The sequence below is a fragment of the Bombus terrestris genome, chromosome 12, assembly GCF_910591885.1.
Source record: "Bombus terrestris chromosome 12, iyBomTerr1.2, whole genome shotgun sequence".
Taxonomy (NCBI): domain Eukaryota; kingdom Metazoa; phylum Arthropoda; class Insecta; order Hymenoptera; family Apidae; genus Bombus; species Bombus terrestris.
Genome location: NC_063280.1, coordinates 5,222,045 through 5,242,595, shown reverse-complemented (window position 1 = coordinate 5,242,595; position 20,551 = coordinate 5,222,045). Strand labels below are relative to the sequence as shown.

The following is a 20,551-nucleotide window of genomic DNA, read 5'->3' as shown; positions in this document are numbered from 1 at the left end:
GTCAATTGATTTCAGGAAAATGGTACGTAAATTAGAGTGTGCATGTTGTATGTTAAGCTTGGGTGTCGGAGGCGTCCCGGGACGTCCTCTCTAGTGTAGGACCTTTGCGCCCGAGCGTTTGTGTGAGAATCGTGGAGCGAGTGTGTTGGTGTGCCTGTTTTGCTATTTTTTAAATATAGCGCTAGGTAGGATGGTTAGTATACTTTTTGGTGTGTCTGTTAATTATAAGTAGGTAGGGTCGGGCAGGTTGGCACAGTCTTTGATCGGGTAGGCGTGTTCTCGTGTGACCAACCTGTTTCTGGAAATTTAATTTGAAAAATCGATGGTAAAACTGGCACGAGTAAAGCATGCTCTCGTCTCTGGTTTTGCCTTTTGATTTTTCGAATTTTTCTACGATCGAGAGTAGAAATAATAAAGAAAAAACAGAAAGCCAAAAACTATTATAGTAGCGATTTACGGTTTCCCCATATTTCTGCACGCCCTTGGCCTTTCAACGGGACGAAAACGAAACTGTTTTTTGGCAACTTCCGGCGAAATAGCACCCCGTAGAGCTATAGAATCCCGAATCTCCATCCGGCGAATTTCCGAAAAGGGTCAAAATCGTTTCGCGTTATTTAGAACAACAACCTTCCTTTTGCCTATCGAACCATCGCTGTGGCTAGAACTGTGGAAACGAACGAACGAGAGAGGCGGTCCAGACACCGTAGAAAATGAGATCGAGGGATTCGAACGAGCCAGACGATTCACGCACCAGCCACAAAAACTATCCTTTGCATTTCTCGCCGCGATTCGATTTAAGCACGGACAAACGTTCCGATTCCGTTCGCACAGGCTTGTCCAAGAAGATTGGATCGCATTGAAGCTGGGGACCTTGGAATTGGAGGGACGTTCCGCCCTTCCAGACGCGATGAAGAAGTGACTGGAGGGTATATAAAATGGTGTACCGAATCACTTACCTGGTATTGGATTGCCATGCGACCTTTTCCGGTCATTCGACGAGACGAGGCAAACCCGACAGAAACGAAGCCAAACCGGATAAATTATTGGCGGGGTCCCCGATCTTTTCTCCTTTTCGCGGCTTGAATACAGAATCATGCTCGAATTTCATCGAACCAACCGGCCGAAACAGACTCGTCACTCACCGTTAAATACGCTTTTTCCCTTTGCGACCAACCGTGGCCCATCCGAAATCGAACGTTGCAAATCCTGCAGCGCATTATGCATTCAGCGAGGACGTTGATGGACGACGGTCTCTTGTTTCGCTACTTTTGCTGTTTTACTGGCGTGTCGCATCGAAAAGTTTCGAACGATCAATAGTCGAAAAACGGACGGTAAAATGATCAATGCAGATGTATATCGTCAACGTCCTCGGTATTATGTATATTCCATTGACATTCTCGGCGTCGTTCTGTTTCGAACGTGGCGTTTCATGTCGCGTTTCAATAACGATAACATTGTTTCAGATCTTTTGTTATACAGGATCGTTTCTCGTCGAGAAGTTAGTCGATTCAATGAAAAAGGGACAAATGAAAGACCAATAAGAATAGACGGAAGGCGAGCGTGAAACAAAATTAGGCCAGTCACGAATCAGAGAACTAGTTTGGAAAGAAAATTAAATTGTCAGCAGGGTCACCGATATTAATTTCTTCGTTTGATTCGGTTTTAGATCGTAAGACCATCCGTGAATGAGGTTGATCGACTCTGGTAAGAGATTCAGCATCGAAGAATGCGCTTTGCATTCTTTCGCGATTTAATTTAATCACGGATCGAACGTCTATATTCTTCATTGTGGAATCCTCCAGTAAAATTGAATTTTATTCAGCTCGTTCTTCATGCTAATCAACAATCCTGATGCTCGGTATTCTCTTACTATCGATCATGATCTTACGACGCTCCTACACATTTTACGAATGTAACGAGTTTCGTTGCGAACGAAAATAAATTAATTGAGATTCTCTTCGAAAAATGGTAAATTGATATCATGATAATCGTACGGAGACCCATATTTTCCACCAAACGATGCAATTTTTTATTTGGATAAAGAAGTGAAATGCAGCGAGACGACTTTTTACATAGTCAGTTTTTTTTAATTAATTTTTAACAAAACCGTGGATTTTTAGTCGCAAGGATTATTGTAAATGATGTTCAGGAATTTAATTTAATCCATACTTCTTGCGAATTTAATATCGAGAACGGAAGCTTCGTTGCTTCTGTCCAACGGCGAGATTTTAATTACATTGATGATTTTTGATCGGAAGATACGCTATCGTACCGCCTCTGACTAGCACGATCGGGAACGCGTTTTGTTTTCATCTCTCTCTCTCTCCCTCTCTCTCTCTCTCTCTATCTCTCTTTCTCTTTCTTTTTCTATGTATTCTGTGAAAGAAATAACGATGTTAATAATGGATCCGCGAAATATCGGAGGGAAGATAATAGCAGAGTTATTTGTGCTAGGCACGATCCTTATGTTTCATCCAGATTGTATTTCGAAACCTAAGCTTCGACCTACGGAACTGTTCATAGAAATTGCATTATTTTTTCTCTCTCTTTCTTTTTTCTTTTTTTTTTTTTTGTTATCAGTTCACTAAATAATTTTGTGTCGTTTGTTTTCTTTTGTTGCACTGCTTTACAACTGTATGATTGCTTGCACCTGTACCTTGTACAAGGATTAATATATATATGTAGTAACTTAATGGATCTTAGAGTAAGGACAAGTAATGATGTTTGGTATAACAAGTAATATTATATAGTAATATATAGTATATAGTATATAGTATATAGTATATAGTATATATTATATAGTATATTATTATATAGTAATACAACGAACTGATTACAATACTGTCGTACGTCTTATTATCATACTCGGCTCTCAACTTCCCCATTCATACTCTCCGGTTCTTCCACTCACACTTTCCGGCTTCTGCACTCACTCTCTCTGACTTCTCAACGCACACTGTACGACTTCTAACTGACACTGTCTCTAGCTTCCCTTTATCTTTTTTCGCCCTACCACGCATGTGTTCCTCAAACACCCGTGGCCAGGGTTACGTAGGCCTTTTCTACGAAACTATTCACTTGAAAGGACCGACGACACATTGATGGACCCGACGGCGCCTCGGCTCTCGTGACATTGTTTATGGTTAACTAGACATTTTTCTTAGGCCCTTTTCCACGATACTACATATATATATATGTCGGAGAATCAGTAGGATTGAAGGTGTGGGCAGGCAACGAATCTTCACCAGTAGTAGCCATTGTCGAGGTGTGATCCAGAGTTTATTAACACAAGTATGGAGATGTGAGACTTGACAAATATACTGCGACGGTTAGGTACTCGCGATGCGAATGATAATAGTCTGAGGTTCGATAACGAATACGCGGTCAACGGGACTCTTTTATTCTTTACTCGTCGGCAACGCCTAGGTGGTACTCTCAGTTAGCACGCGAAGTAAGCACTTTATCGAAATGATACCTTAGATGAAATCGTACTCGAAGCTCTCTCGGTGACGCGGTCTAGGAAAAACAGAACCACTCTCTAGCGGCACCAGGTCTTTTATATTCGTGGAGACAAGTCTTCGTTCGGAGAGTGAGGGAAATTGCCGTTGTTGTTAATTGATCAGTCTTTGGAAGTGTCCTTCACGGAAAAGACTGTTTGCCTATTTTCGTTAATCAAGGTTTAGGGTTTATGACGGGTCATTAGGCTGGCTGCAGATGTTTTGCGAATATGTCTCGACAACCGGCAATTGACCTACCCATAACAACTGTCCTGTTTTTGCGTCCAGGCTTTCAGGACATAAATTAAAATATCGTACATAAGCACAGCGCAACAGCGGCTTAATTTTATTTTATTTAACAATAATAATCTTAAAAAAAAAAGAGAAAAGAATGTAATAATGCATGGCTACGTCGTACCGTCGCGTATCGGTACTCTTGCCTGTACCACCCTACAATTAGAATTCAGCGTTTATTCTGGAAAAAAAATAATGTAAAAAAAAATATGTAAATAACCTGGAACTAATAAACAAAGATAAAAAAAAAGAAAAAAAAAAAAGAAAATGACCTACCCATAAAATAGGGTCTGCTTATGGCGAACCATGAGACAGAAACCATTAGTGTGCTTACTGTCGAGTGCCGTTACAACTATTTCTTTTTATGGAGGGCTATAGACTTTTCCATGACTTTGTTAGAAAATGTTCGTCCCTTGACCGCGGCTACGTTCGGTGACTGGTTGTCACCTCGAACCCAAACTCATTCTCATAGATTGCAGGCAATTACAATTGGGCTGAAGGACGGTGATTGTTTAACTACGGCTATGGCGGAATCCAAACTACAATATTAGGGGTTTTTCCCCGGTTTTCGACGGAAGGCTCCGGTGTCTCTCCATCTCCGACATATATTAAGTTAAACTACATTAAAGTAAACTCGCTTTTCTGAAAATCTGTATTATCTGAATGTGATAGGCCACTCTTGTGCACGAAAGCTCGCGTTGTTGCGCGAAAATAATGTGCGCACTTAGCCGCGCTCATATTGTGAAACTTGTTGTTATAGTAGAGAAATGAAATGTAACGATGAGCTGAATTAAAAGATATGTACAAGTTTTAATCGTGTTGGTAAAACTTAAATCTCCCATTGCTGTAGCCGCTCTTGGGCAAACTTGGGGAAACTTAAAGGTTAGCAAGTTTATAAATTTCGAGGCGTCTACGATTGTGGAAATCGGTGTTGGTAAAATTATAAATGAGCTGCAGATTAAATATATCATCACGGGGGGCTTCAAGATCCTCTTATTGTTAAAGATTATTGCGTAGTATTTTAAACAATGGCACGAATTATCGCAGCGTATAAACATAAGTTTACGTGCTACGAGAAATAATTTCTGGGCTATTTGTTGCAAATTTTCAACATATATCGATAGTTATCGGTACGCAGTGAATCGTTTCGGTTGCCAGTACAGATTATGGAACTATCGAATATTGATTTATCGCTTCACTTACCAAATATAGGATTACCACGATGCGTCGCTAGGCCACCAAGCGTGAGTACGTGCGAATGATCCGCCGTTACGACGAGAAGCGTCTCTGACAAGTCCACTTCCTTCATCACCGCTCTCACGGCTTCCTCCAGCGCCAGTGTTTCGTCTAACGCTCGATAGGCATTGTTATAGTGATGCGCGTGATCGATTCTGCCACCTGGAGACAAGCAAATAGACCTTTCGTGTTGAATTAGATGTCTAGGGAAATGTAGTTAGTATAGCGAACGGTCATAGTATGAGGATACAAGCGAATAATCCCCGAAAAATTTACTGTAAATTATTGAGAAAAATAGTCGCTATCGAAAATAATTTTAAATAAAGTATGATTTGAAGGCCGAAATTGAACATAAAATCATCTGGCATCAGTTGAATTTTGTTAGCTATTAAGCTTTAGCTGTTAACATAAATATCAATTAACGCGATAATTTGACGCGATAATTCAATTTGATCGAAAGTTGGCACAGCGAATCACATGGCATGAAATATCCTTTGACAGAGCTAACCGGCCAACAAGTTCTATTCAATTTAGAATCAACTTTACGTGTACTATGAAAAACTCCAGACGCGAGTAACTTTAAAATCAATATTGTCACGTTACAGAAAGCTACCTATAATCTCGTCAACGACTTTAATATCTTTAAAGTTAAAAGAAAAGTGAAGTACAAACTTTTATAACTTCCTAAAAGCTATAAAGTATAGTATAAACAAAAGAACAAATGCACATTTCTGACGTCAAACGCTTCACACTCAACTGACTCGACACAACGACGACGTTACAGATTTCACGAGAAGCGAATTTAAAAATTAACCCTTTGATACGCTAGCTAAGCTATATTCGTGACATTTTATTTAACGTCGCTGTTTATGAAAGAATATACTTTCGCAGAAAAATAGTTATTTATTCTCCGTTAGGAAAATATTATTAACAGTTCGCATGTCTTCTAGCCTTCTTGCGATGACGACACACTTACGCGATAAGCCTATCACGAATACCGATTATACATCGTTCATTATAGGATCATCATATTAACCTTTTCATAATAAATAACGTAACATCGGTATCCAACATAGACGTATCGCGGTAGACGTATCGCCGTGTGAAAAAGGCCTTATCCTTTTTCCTGTCACTGTGAAGGGATGGCGAAAATCAGATAAAAGAAGGAACAAAACTAGGGACGAAATTAGAGATCCAACGCAGGGGAAACGAGCATCATCAGCATTACCGTCGAACTCGCGTTTGTGAAAGTACCATGGTCATTGGCAGTTAACGCTAATTATTCAGAACGATCCGCAAGAATCCCGGATTCAATTATCGAGCGAGCAAACGACGTTGCCTCCGGAATGGATTACTGAAAGTTCGACTTAAAGTTCACCAGTACGCCACTTAGAAACGATCGAGAATGGCAGGATCGATATTACGTAGAATCGGAAGCGTGCACGCGTTCAAGGGAGCGAAAATTGAATCGAGAGTGTGGAATCGAATTCGGTTGCAGGGTGGATCGAAGCAATCAAGGATGAAACGAGACATTCTGCAGTTCGATCTTAGGCTATCGCGTTAAAAGACCCAATGGTATGCCGTATCGCTTGGCTCGACTAAACGGCGCCATGGCTAACTGCAACGATCCGATTTTACCGGTGAGCATTAATTTTGTCCCGACCACGTTACGCCAAACTTGTGAATGAATACGCCGTATCGTATTTGCGATGACCAGTATTTACGACGACGGAGAAGATTGAATGGGATAGGGAAGATGGTGTGAACGATATAAGCGAGGAGAATCGATGGTTCGATAGTGTGTATTGCGTTCGATATCAGGAATTTGCGTAAACCGTGATCAATCGAGGGGTTAAATGGAATTGTGGTACACATGAATTTCTTCTAGAAACAAAACTAACAGAGAAAACGATAAGATGCGTATTTATTTAGAGGATTTTGTTATAACTATCGAAACGCGTGAATACAGTAGACTTCCTCCTATACAAACAGGTAATTTTTAAATCGAACGAGTAGAAGCTATTTTTATCTATCGCGAATATATTTGCAATTTATAATTACTAATCACTTCAAAAACATCTTCGTCAAATGCAGCAATATTTCAGTACCACATTATTATAGGTGCACATTATTATCGGAAACGTATCAAATTCACGAATCCATGCGTAATAATAGAATCAGAGAATTTCAATATAATTATTCGCATTGCCCCGTTTCACTGTTATAGTATGCATTGTGACTCAGCTTCTCTCCTTGTTACTAGAAATGATCATAGGGGTCGAAGTTAATTACGAGTATAATTACATTAGTCGAAATGGTAATGGATCCTGCTATATAGAGAAAATTCTACTAAAAATATAACAAATGGTCTATTTGCGAAAGTTGAAATTTAGCTTTAATTAGATTCCAGTCGATGAATAGTGATATAACCACGCCGATTGGTAATAGTACATACCGTGGAATATCTTTGCCTCTGTTTACCGTAGCAAACGTTGTTCCAATAAATCAACAATTGCGATAGAACATGAATGAGTACGTTTACGAATAACCCACTAAGTGGAACGATATTTCTGCTTGGATATATCAGTAAATAAATATCGTATCCATTGCAGTCTAAGATTGAGAAATGTATCAAACGAATTGCTTTAAAAGTGAAAATGATTCATCGACAACAAAACGATATAGTTTCTTGTTTATGTCTACGAGATGGTGAACAAATATTTTATAAAATCATACAACACTTCTGCACTCGATGGAAACACGTATTCAAGAGCATGATATTTATGTGTTAGAAGAGTAAGTATGTGTGCCACTAGCATGCACTTTGGCGAATGATTAATTTGTGTAACGAACATTGTGTGGTTTGGTGAACGTTTCTCGTGGCTGTCAACCAAAGGCAGTTCAGAGCGGAATGCTCATACGGCGAAGAGTAAATTTGATTTGGAACGAAAAAATTAATGGACCAAGAAAAACTGATATTGAAAATATTACGTGCAACGATCCTTCTGGGATTGAAACTAGTATTAATATCCAACAGTATTGCCAAAAATTATTTCGAGAGATTAAAGCGTGAAAAAGTATTTTTCATTTCATTCAGCCGAGTGAATTCCATTTCATCGATTACACGTGCACAGAGCGTGATGAAAAGTATAAGTTTTAATACGCGCATAATGAAATTAAATGATACTATATGCATTGTGTGTAGCGTGCATTTGCAGAAGGAAAATTCGTTGTTGCAATAACTGGAAAAATGAAAATTTGCGTTTCAACGTAGGCGAGCTATATGAAGCAGTATTGCTTCACTTTCTGTATCTATTTCGTTTTGTACAATTTGCACTGTGTTCACCAAAGCTTTTTAGTTATTTTCATAAAGCTTGTATGGAATGAATTCTTCTTACAAAAAATATCATCGTTTCGCTTTTCGTTTGGAAATAGAGATGCAATGGCTTTAATTGATTTTTCCTGGCATTTGATGCACGACAGTGACGTGAAGTTTCACTATGGGACAGCGCTATTGCTATTGAATCATAGGACAAAGATTTCGTTGAAAAAGCTATTGTACTACAATCGCCTCCATACCTTTTCCAAGTAGTTTACCTAGCAGCAAATTTAATTTTTTGAAAATACGTGCTTTGTTATAAAAGTAAAATCAAGCTTTTCACAAACAAAATTTATCAGAAAAAAATATTCCAATCATATAAAGGTAAAGTTATATTAAGGTTTATAAGCAACGATGATCAAACATTCATCGAATTTATTTTGGATACAATATCGGTATCTGTCGAGTAAAAGATACCACATTTTACATAATTGATATTTTAGAAAAATATCATTTTATCTTACAATTGGCAAAAAATCAAGGACCCATCTAATATCTACTCAAACCAAATTACAACGTCGTTTAAGAACTCCCGTAAAATTAAGATCTATAGGAGAGATTCGCAGGAAGCCTCGTAATGAACGCTTATTCGACGCGCCAACTTCGCAGTTCCTTCTATCTGATTCAACTTTCAGATTTTCATCTGAATAACTCAGGACCAGTGCGACAAATAACTTGCATTAAAGCGTCGATTTGCAGCGACGCGACGATTCCGCGCATCTGTTTAGCTACTCGTCAACCTTTTACAAGATATTTTCATATTTCAGCTACGTACAAACTGACACGTAAAAATATTTGATAGCTATCGACTAACGATAGGAATAAATCTTTTATGAATATATTACGTATATTGCACGAATCATTTTGGAATTTTATTTGCACTGTAACGAGTTTTCTGTAGTAATTATTCAAATACCTCCGCAAATCACTGTAAAAATTCCAAGCAATCGCTTGATTATACTCGACTATGTATGCACATAAATTCAGGATCAAATTAAAACCATACAGCCGAAAATAAATGCATGACATTAGTTTTTTAAATCTGCCCCACTAATTCCTCTGCTCTCATGGTTTTTCACACGTGCATCTTTTTTCTCTTGATGGTTTTAAACATGTTGACGAAGCCTCTCGACGCAACAAGAACACGGATAAGACATCCCACGGGTAGGCAAAGGAAAAAGCATTCGGTTGTTTTTCACGGGTTGCACCATGTGATCTCTTAAACGCAGCTCGTCCCAGCTGACACGGTTTTACCGGAGATGCTTATTTTTATTTAGCATAAAATTAGATAAATTCCCGGCGAGAAAAACCTAAATCCCCTTTTCCTCATTTGTACGGATTGTTCAGAATTTTCATGTGGAGTTTAACGTAATCGCGAAATAAAAGTTTCAGCTTTCAGCGCTCGATGGGAATGATTTTGACAAATAAAATGGAGGGAGAGAGAAAATTGTAAAAATCTGGTGGAACGTTATTTTCTAACGAAAAACTGAAATGTTTCATCGAGAACAGTTACCCGGTGAACCGAATAACACGGAATATATTTTATGCTACGTGTCCAGATCGCGATTATTATCGGGTCAAACAAGTTTTATTGAAATTGTTGTTTCTCGTAAATTCCAAATAGTATCTTATGTTACGATGAATTTACAAATTTAATCATGGTAAATATATTTGGTTAAATATCGTAGTAATTATTATTAGAATTACGAAAGCTCACAGGCGATGACTTTAATATAAATAGTCATATAATTCGTTTCGAATGTCCAAAGATCAATGAGTCGACAAATGCTACCAAGCGGCTTTTTGATAAACGACCATGACTCTCCCTTCTCCGCGTTAGTAATCGTTATTCCCAAATAGCTTGGAAAATTTCACATTTTCGTTATGAACGCTCAATGTTTAATATTAAAGATATTATCGAACCTATTACGCCAAATATTATCGAGATACGTCTTTCAACATTAATGCTTAGATCAGCTATCAGGACACAGATCTTTTTGGCTGATGTGACGTTAATCGCAAATAAGCTGGGATCTTAGCATGGCGTGATAAGGGTTCTTCCAGAAAAGAGGCCACTTTTCCCTAATTCAATAAATAAATATTATTGCATTTATCATCTTACTTCGATTAATCCATTATCACGCAGGTTGCATGAAACTATCGCAATAATGATATCTTGCACGCTAGATTGAATCAGAATATTACAAATCAAGCGATATCTCGGATTACAGATCAACAATGTGAAATGAAACTTGGTTCGTGGAATACATTAGAAGTTCGGCGAACTGTGGAGTCAACTGATTCTATAACCGAAATCTTAGCAGACTCGTAGACGAGAGGATGGTGTATTCGATGCGTTCAACCGAGCCAGGGATATCTTGCCAAAATTTATCCGTGGAGGTACGAGTTCTCCAGCTGGTGGCGGGGGAGCAACAGTTGTCGTGCTGTAGGAAACTTTGGATCCGGATTTCGGTATCGTTTACAAAGCAGCCACGTCTGTGCTCGACGAACGAAGACGATCTTCGGGTGAAGTTCGAAGTATAATCGACCAGCGACGTTATACTATCGCCCGATAATGGAACGACGCGATGTGCCGGATCTGATTATGCCAACGACGCGTATTCTGTTATCTTGGAAGCACGCGATTTTCTCTCACGTTAGTTCGACGCGTACCTCTATATGATGCTCATTGAACCGATAACATTGTTCGTGTAGTATATTCAAGGTGAACCTGTTGTTGGGGAGAATTAACACATTCGAGACGTACAACGAGATGCCAGCTATGCATTGTGCAAGATATTAATATCACTTGATACTCTGAATGTTATTCGAAAGATAATATTATACGAAACAGCAGAAAATGACGTGAAAAATTTAACAATAAGCGGTAATATTTTCTCGAAGAAATACTGTTTCACAATATCCATTTCACAATGGCACTGGATCTTGCACAAGTTATGACATCAGTGTTGCGAAATGCATCGACATTCAGCAATATAATACCATTGAAAAACAACAAACCGAGAATCAGATACGATTTACAAAGTGAAATCGGTTGTCACGAGGGAATTAATCAAAGTTTTGCGTGTACAAAGCCGATTGGTTTACAATGGGTGCAAGTTATAGCGTGCGATGTCATGCTCAGAATTCAATCGGATGAAAGAACAGGAAACAAAGGGAAGATAAAAAAAGGGAAGACAATAAAGAATTGCAGCATTTGAAATTTTGTATATAAAATCGTTTGGTTTCTTTAGCGACGCATGAATATTTTTCGCAATTCTTGGAAATTGCAAGTTATTGAAATAATACATATTGCTGTTCAAACCTTAAGATTGCAAGTCTACAAATTTTTCTTCTCCTACTTTATATATAATTTTATTTTAATAAGGAGCCAACGAACCAGAGAAAAAGCCAGCGGTTGTATATACATATATGTATGTATATACACGTAAAGCAGCAATTATTATTCCGTCTATGAACGATAAAATACACGAGAAAAGATTCCATAGCTAGGAAAATGGCTGGTTCAGCGGTCTCTTCTGGGCGAGAAAGGAGAAGACAAAAAAGAAGTGTATTTTCGTACAAGTCGAGAAAACGTTTTTCCCAACGACGAAAGAACGTGAGATGTACATACCGGTTACCGGGAGGTGGGAAGCTATAAACTCGATAAAGTACAGAACGCTGACGCAATCTTCGCGCAGGAAACTCGTGTTTCCCTATTCTCGAAAGAGGAACACTCTCGAGAGTATTAGCTCAATCGTATTCTGTCGTCGAAGGATTTCAATTACGTAGCCACATGCGCGTCGATTATAAAATTCACACGAAGGTGGCGAGAGATAAGTACGAAACGATGAAACGCGAAGCTTGCTCGGTTTCGACAAATTCTTTTCAAGGTTCGTTGTAGCTACTTTAAGCGCATACATCTTTCATAGTTCCACGTATCCCAATTTCGTTTCTCCAACCACTTACCTTTGAGCGCCCGATAGTAACGACGAAACTATTCGATAAAACATTGTGGTAATGCATCCACGTAAAGTTGGAAACACATAAGTCCTACATACATACCTTCAACGAAAAGGAAATATCCTTCGGGATTTTTCGTCAAAACACGGAGCGCCTTTATCGTCATTTCTGCCAGCGACGGGTCACCACTTCCATTCGTGTTTCGGTCAACGTCGAAGTCCATATGGGAATAGGAAAATAGCCCTGAAATGATGGAAAGCATGAAACAGAGTGAGCCAGCGAATTTCTAAGAGGACAGCTTCTATCAGTTCGTTTCTCTCTGTGATCGAGCTTCGTTATATTATAATTGTAGAACAATTAAAACGTATTTACAATGGAGATTGTAGAAATCTAAAAAACGTGTCTAAAATGTAAGAGAAACATTTCAATTTATCGTTGGTTAATAACGTTGCTTATTATACAACATCGAAGGCAATCAACAGCTCTGATCGATAGACCAAGTGTAATCTCAAATTCAAACGTTACGCCCATCATAATTAGGGCAGACTAACTAAGGGCTAACTGTATCGAAGGTTTAACGCAATCGTGCAAGATCGATGATTACCAGAAGGCATAATATATAATCCATATTATTCAATCTGGATTATTCTTCAGCGATCTACATTATTCTTTCATATTTTGCGTACATCTACATTTATAATTGAATCGTACAGGTTTTTATTGTACAATTTTTCCCGTTTCTCGTTGCGTATGAATAACATAAAACACGATAATACTCAAAGAAAAATGAAACGAGTTGATCAAGAATTTTCCTCAATTTGTTTCGTATTATAAATTGATTACTAACAAAAGGTGAGAATTATAATATAAGCAAATACTTTTGTGCGGTGGTGTATACTTGCATCACGTACGTCTTCGCGAATGTCACGAACTCCGTTCAAATTCATCGCTAATAAATTCCTCTTTCCTCCCCTATACGTATGTATAAATGTAGAAACGTGTTTCTGTTCGTTACCTAGCAGATGGTTCACTTTCCGTGGATCGACGTTCTCGAACTGCTCCTTGTTAGCAACGTATTTCGCGGCTGCGTTCCGCAGCCGATGGTTCCTCGACCACTCCTCGATCAGATTTCTTCCGTCCAATCGCCTGCCTTCCTTATCCGGCTCTTCCGGATCCTGGATCACTTTCGGCACGAAATGACGCCTACCTCCGCCGAGCACCACCTACGATCGATCGTGATTTCATTGCCGCGTATTTTATCGAGAGACGGATGAAACCGGATTTCGAAGTAATAAACTCGAACATTTGTCAAGCGTTCGAATGGCTGGGTTCGCGGATAACTCGGTTCCACGGAATTAACCTTCGACTTTACGAAAAGTACAGTCGAGGATATCAATTGAACAACTTGATCTACGGAACGGCGATTCTTCTCTGAGTCCTGAGAATGATTTCCCACGATTGATTTTATGTATGGAAAATCGTTCATACAATTTCTTATGTTTCTAAGTATTTCATTTACAATTTTTTAGTTTGGATAATATCAAATCGATTATTTAATTTGATTCGAATCATTTCAATTTTTTTTTTTTTTTTTTTTTAAGTAATTGGATTTTACTTAGTTTGCTGGTATCTGGAGTTTGCTTCCTATCTTGTACGATGCGTTTCATTCGTTTTTTGTTTATAGCATTAAATGCAAAGACTGGTCATTTTCATTATGAACTTTATAAAAATCCTGTAATTAATTATAGTTTTAAAAGGGTAGAGAGCAAAGGATTTTTAATATCATCTACGTTAAATTAATTATTACTTCACATACATACGCGTATTAAAGTAAAAGCGAAGGCTGGAACTTATTTAGAATTATCATCGCTTATCCTTGTAACATACTGAATTTTGTTTCAACAATCGGATTTAGATTTAAATTCAGCAAGTTTATCGTTCGTGACAAAATTTCGTTCCACGCTTTTCATTTTCGGACCTTCTATTTTCGAATGTTCTTCTGACGCACGTGTTTGTGTTCCATCAGAGAACGCGATCCCAAAAGCAATTTTGTAGAATTTCAAAGTCAACCGAAGAGAAATGTTCTTTCGTTCATCCGTGAGATTTTCCATTTCGGTGATTGCAGCTTCTGTTTTTTTTTCTAGACAACCCGAAACAGAAAGTCGCATATAAAAAGGATTACGAGTACCCGACCTACGTTACACGTTTTTATGTTTTAACATTATCAATGAGAAACGCGTACAATACATTTCGAAATATTTTTTCAAAACGTTACTTTACTTTGGGACGGATTCTGTACCATATTTTTCATATTAATGAGGACATATTTGATGCAAAGCAATTGAATGGGGATTATATTTTTCCCTTTTTAGATGAATGGTCCTCTTATGTTTCATTCGAAATGAGATATTTTTTCATTGCAGCGCAATTTTTCTTTCCTTCGCTATTTAAAAGAGTTGCAGTACTCTAATTTACCATAATCCATGCTAATGTTCGTCTACATGTTTGCAAGCCGAGAAGAATAAAAAAATTCAAGTCTACATAAAAGTGAACGAGCTATGTTAACACATGGAATGTATTAAATTCAAATGCAACTAAAACAAAATTTTCTCTTTTATAAATATACGTACGTATTGCTTATAATCCGATGAATAATACCTTCCAATCTTTTATAACAAATTTTAAAACGATAATTATCCATACGATTTTATTATTTCAAGGAATGGAAGGCTAAAGCCATCAAGCACGTCCGAATTTCCTTCCCTGAGGCAAGTAATTAAAAAACATGTATGCTAATGAGCTTGAAACATACGAGGCACAAAATTCAGCGTAGCGTACCATTAGGAAACGCAAGTATGCCGGGATGTTGACGTAATAAAGTATTGAATTTTCAAAAGCTGTCGAATTTGCATGAAAATGACTCAAAAGATTTTTATATTCCTTCATCAATAATCATTCGTCAATAATAATCAACTATAGATTCTGCGAATGTTTATACATTTGTGAAAAATTTAAATACGCGCAAATATGTTGGACATACATAATATGCAAAAATATACGAAACATCCGAAATAAAATACTCGTAAATATTTCGAATGTAAAACTAATTTATTGGATTTATTTAAATGCGTTTACTAAAAACACCAAACGTTAACCTAAATAAAACTAACTGAACGTTAAAATAAACAATTATTCTACCTACTGTACATATTTCGTGATTATAAAAGATTATAAAAGATTCGAGGAGCCAGACGATTAATTAGTTAATGTGGAAGGGAAAATAGAAATAAAATTTGTTTGCATACTTCGCACAACCAAGGATTTTACGAAATACATTTCACTGTGTTCTCTGCTATCCGATCGAAGAATCCAGAAACGCGAATTCGCCGGGGAAGTCATCCCTACGGACCTTTAATTCCTCTTCTATCTATCCGGCGAACTCTCTCGAGAACTCCGACTAAGCAGACTTTAACGAGCAGGAAGTTTTGCATACAAGTTCCGCATAAAAGTGGTGGCCGATCTCTCGAACGAACCTTTTTTCCCCGGTTACGCCGCTGCGGAAACGTCATTCGGGCTCCTCCTGGACCGATTGACCTGCCGAAATTTCCAACTTCCGCTGATTGAACCAGCGTGATCCGCGACCTTCTGCGAGAGTATCGCGATGAGACTCGCTCGTTACATCGATCGTTGCAACACCGTGAACTTTTCACTATTCGATGAAATTTCCAGCACTGAATGAAACGAGAAACTACTAGAATTAACCGAATACAGTACCTTTCGAACTAAAATACGTTTATCGTTCTTTAATTATTTTGCACTTTATGTGGTGTTTTATTTTACGAAATATATTTTCATAATTCAACGGAATCTTGTTAGAAGCTGCGTCGCTTGTGTAGGTACATTGTTGTACTCGCTAAATAAAATAGTTTTATTGTACTTTGACTGCTCATCGAGTTAAGTTATGTTCTCCTCTTCTAATCACATTTTCAGTTTCTACGTCAAGTTTCTAACAAAGGAGTAACTCGCACGTGATAATCTCATTCCCGGTATTGCTCGTGCAAGTGTACATAAATTCGAAGATATGCAAAATTTGAGGGAATTCAATTTTCAAAGGGAATTCAAAGTTATCGCACAACACGCAAATTGTTGCTATATATCGTTTGACTTGCGTTACAGTTGACTTTACAAAATATTTTTAGGTAGATAAAATTGTTCTGAAAAATCCGTTAGAAATCTTCGTCAAACCTCTGATTCTTATTTGAAAAGAATTAGCGTCACGAATGAAACGCAGCGTTAACTTTTGGAAAACGTTTGCTTCTCGAAATCAAACGACGCGAGTTTGTACATTTTGGTTCGAGCGGTGGGGAAATTTGTCACTGTGGCCGAGTTATTCTGCTGCCCAGAAATCAGTTTCTGGATTGGCTAGGTGCACTTGTGCGATTCGATAAGTTTTACCCTTTTTTTCCACAGGGATGTTACATCGAAAGGACGCGTCGTGTAAAGCGTCGTCGATAAATCGCGGGATAGAAAGTCCGCGTTGTCGGTTTCGAAATCTCTTTTCCCGCAACGATAGCCGCTTTAATCTGGGATTTTTAGCGTTTCTTCCCTCTGTCGAATATTTCGAAGCGCAGAGTAGTTCGTGCACCGACGGGCGAATACAGGAAATTGTTTACCGACATATATTTCCAGCCGGCGCATTCTAAACCGATATAATGCAAGATATTAAAAATTTTCAGGTTACTGATTCGCGTGCCGCGCCTGCTTTCAATAAGGATAATCAGGATTTTTGTCCGTAAAATGGAGCCCTCGTATTTCGACAGCGAGCATTACGTTAATGAATTAATTCCTTTCAATCCCGCATCCATGTGCAAAAAATTTACAAAAAATCAAATTAAAAATATCGTGTTAATATCAGGGAATATAGGAAAGTAAAATTCGTTCCATTATTTCGATGATTTAAATGTTCGAATTGTGTTAGTATGTTATAACGAGCATGTAATTTGTAAGTTTAATTAAGAGAAACGTTTAATCTGATTACATTTTTATCGATATAGAGAGACTTTTACTTGACGGAAATTTGTTAAATACCATGTTCGGTACGTACACGAGTACTTTGAATAATTCACCGCGTACATTTAAATACCTACCTCGCGAAACTTTCAATTTCACACTGTTTACTGTTCGTTAATTATTAAATTACGACTAATGGTAATCGAAGTTAAACGAGTTCAACAACCGATCAAGATACAGAATATCCAAACATTTAAGTATCTTCTCTATTTTTTATCATATCAAAAATATTTAAAAGCATAATTTGAGTGGTTTCGAAAAAGTAATCACGAAAACGCTAAAAATCATGCAGCGCTCTTCGAAACAAATCGAAATCTTTCCAAAAGTACTCGGAGTTTAATCCTTATCGGTAAAAAGATCCCGGAGCGCCGTGCAAGTTGGGAACGATTACACGTCACGCTCGTCCCATCATCCCTACCTAGACTCTTTCTATAAAAGAAGGGAGAGAGAGAGAGAGAAAATAAGAGAGAGAGAGAGAAAGCGCACGATAGAAATTTCCAGAGAAGCGTTTCTTCGAATCCGAACTGATTCGATCTGTCGAATCACGTCGAATCACGATAGCAAGATGGATTCCACGCGACCAGCGGTTCCATCGGGAAATCTTCGCACGTATTCGACCACGAACTACGACAGAGACCATAGAAGAAGAAATGTCGAATCCGAATGAATCAACGAACCAAGCCCGAAGGAACTTTCCAGGTTTAAGTCAAAATATATAATTTCATACATTGATGTTACGACCGGGTTCATCCTCGAGCAGCTGACGCGCGATGTCCTTGCAAGAGGTCCGTGCAGCAGGTGGCACCTTGCCATCGTCCTCCCAGTAACGGCTGGCTGCGTGAGCGTAAAGGGCCGCCGGTGTAGCGTGTGTCACCCTCGTGGTCGTAACCAGTCCCGTCGATTTACCTAAAAGCATAGAAAACACCGTTAAAGAGAAAACTTGCCATGTGCTACTCGTTTCGTGAAAATCGTCACCACCGAATTGTATCGCCACGCTACGGCTCGTTTGCAAAATGCCGCGGTCGACTTGATAGCGTCGCATCTACACACGTTCCCGTTCGTTCCGCTGTGGCAAATTCCTGACGAGAGTTAGTGAGAAACAATTAATGCTCGTAATATTGCACCTTGTGACGTCAAAGAAAGTTTCCATAGGGTGAAGCGGATAGTTCTTGTTGATGTAAGTGTATTTGCATGGGATCGGGTTTAACAAGGATCGAATAAGTTTGACGCAACAACGATTGTTTGTACAAGGAAGTTTGTATAACGTGGGATTCGCGGCTTTCAAGGCTTCTTTAAGTATTACGTACTAATAACTTATTTTGTTGTATATTCAGGCGCTTTCGTATGTCTTTGTGAGAAGGAGAATTTGGTGTGAATGTCTGGTACAGGTAGTTGAATTCCCGAGTGTTACAGGTACTTGGCAATTAGTAACAATTGCCGTAAACGTTTGCTATTCCCATTTCCACGATACGCAAGCACTAAAAGAATTCATTGGACAAGTTTCCTCTAGTAATTAAAATTTCCCTTTGTTACGGGGAAGAAACATATAGGCAAGGTAACGATTCGATTAGGGAATAGGGAAGAAACAACTAGCAAAAGACATTGGGGCCGACGACTTTTTCGTCGATTCGGGAAAATGTGGTTGCAAATGAATTCCAACGATTCGTCACTGCAGTAGCATTGTCGTGAGCCGCTCTGGATCGTATTTTAATTAAGCGGATATTCGCAGGATCTTCTTAGTGAACTCAACGAAAGTCTCTGGCATTTGCTTCCATCTCGTGTCCCTGCGTACTCATAGGGGTTAACGGATTAAGTTGGCACGCGGAGATCTATGTTTCTCGCGGGATTAGCAATTACGTTAAGTGGGCTGACGTTGGAACGGATCGAATGTTAATTCGGCCCGAGTACATCGATACACGGCTCTTCGTCAAAGCTTCGCTCTTGATCCTTTGATCTTGGCATCTGTGTCTTCAATTATGATTTAGCATAATGAATGGAACAATTACCTCTAGAAGCCGATAGTTGCAGTATACATAGTAAACGAAGAAAAGTTTTCAGACAGCATATCCGATTTAATCTCGGTCGATCGACCGAGTAGAATTTTCCAAAGTCTATGCAAATTGTCGGTGGTTCCTCGATAATTTCTCGTGCAAGAATGTTCGCTCCAGAGAAACCACGAAGTTCCTCTGCAATCTTGGCCTGATTCATTTTTAAAGGCTTCCCGTTTCGCACTAAACGGAGAAATATTCTTTTTTTCGAGACCGCGTTCCTTGTTCAGAGAAAATCGAGGAAAGGAAGTTTAAACGCGTGGTAGGATATTAAGTTCGGAGATTGTTTGTGACCGACGAACGCTGGCAACTTAATTTGTTCGACCCGGACGGTACTTTCGGTTCTTGTTTTTCGTCCTATTTTTTTTTTTCCTTGTAATTTGAACTTTCCCAAAACATTCGTTTCTTTCGCCTAAGCAATTTCCGCTTGCCTCTCATTCCATTACCGTGAACTGGCGTGACGTTGGCCAAGCCAGTGGAAAAATGTACGAAACCAGAGGAATTCTGGAGGTATCCTCGTATTTTGAGACTGATCCGTTCTTAATCGTTCAAGTCGCCGTACAACAATTATCAGGAAATGAAACGTGGAGCGCGGATCGTTTAAAAGGAACGTTTTGTCTGCTTATCTCTTGCAATTAATGGTACGACGGCGCTACTCGAAAGAAACTGTTAAAACCGTACACCTTTCCCAGCTCTTGCTGTAATTAACGCCGTTGGTAATGAACGTTTTTACCTCGCCAACATTTCCTACTAAATCACCCAAAAATGAAAATATCGAACAAGACTGGTTTCAAAATGACAAATTCTCTGTATTTCTTCTACGAATTTCGATCGTGCATTCATTCTAAAAAATTACGAATTCAAGAAAATATCACGAATCGCGATTGTATATAGAAATTTCCCAAGGAGAAAATAGAATTTCCTAAATTACTATTATTAATTAAATTGTTTCTTTAATCCCTTGAAAGCATATATGTAATTCCATCTCAGTAACTGTCCTCTTTTTCATTGTTATGTTCTCTTTATCTCTTTGGAATCTACAATCCCAAAGGGAAAGATACGAT

The 20,551-nt window shown here is 38.5% G+C and overlaps 1 protein-coding gene across 2 annotated transcripts in view; it reads right to left on the bottom strand.

Moving 5' to 3' along the window:
- The window catches only part of LOC100642860 (alkaline phosphatase), a 221,775-nt gene that overhangs the window by 35,507 nt on the left and 165,717 nt on the right, over positions 1-20,551 (bottom strand). For both annotated transcript variants that reach the window (XM_012315244.3, XM_048411195.1), the window contains exons 4-7: positions 18,167-18,345; positions 13,385-13,592; positions 12,472-12,612; positions 4,995-5,189 (exon numbers count right to left, since the gene is read on the bottom strand). In XM_012315244.3, the coding sequence (XP_012170634.3) occupies positions 4,995-5,189; positions 12,472-12,612; positions 13,385-13,592; positions 18,167-18,345 (723 nt within the window). The remainder of the gene's footprint in view (positions 1-4,994; positions 5,190-12,471; positions 12,613-13,384; positions 13,593-18,166; positions 18,346-20,551) is intronic.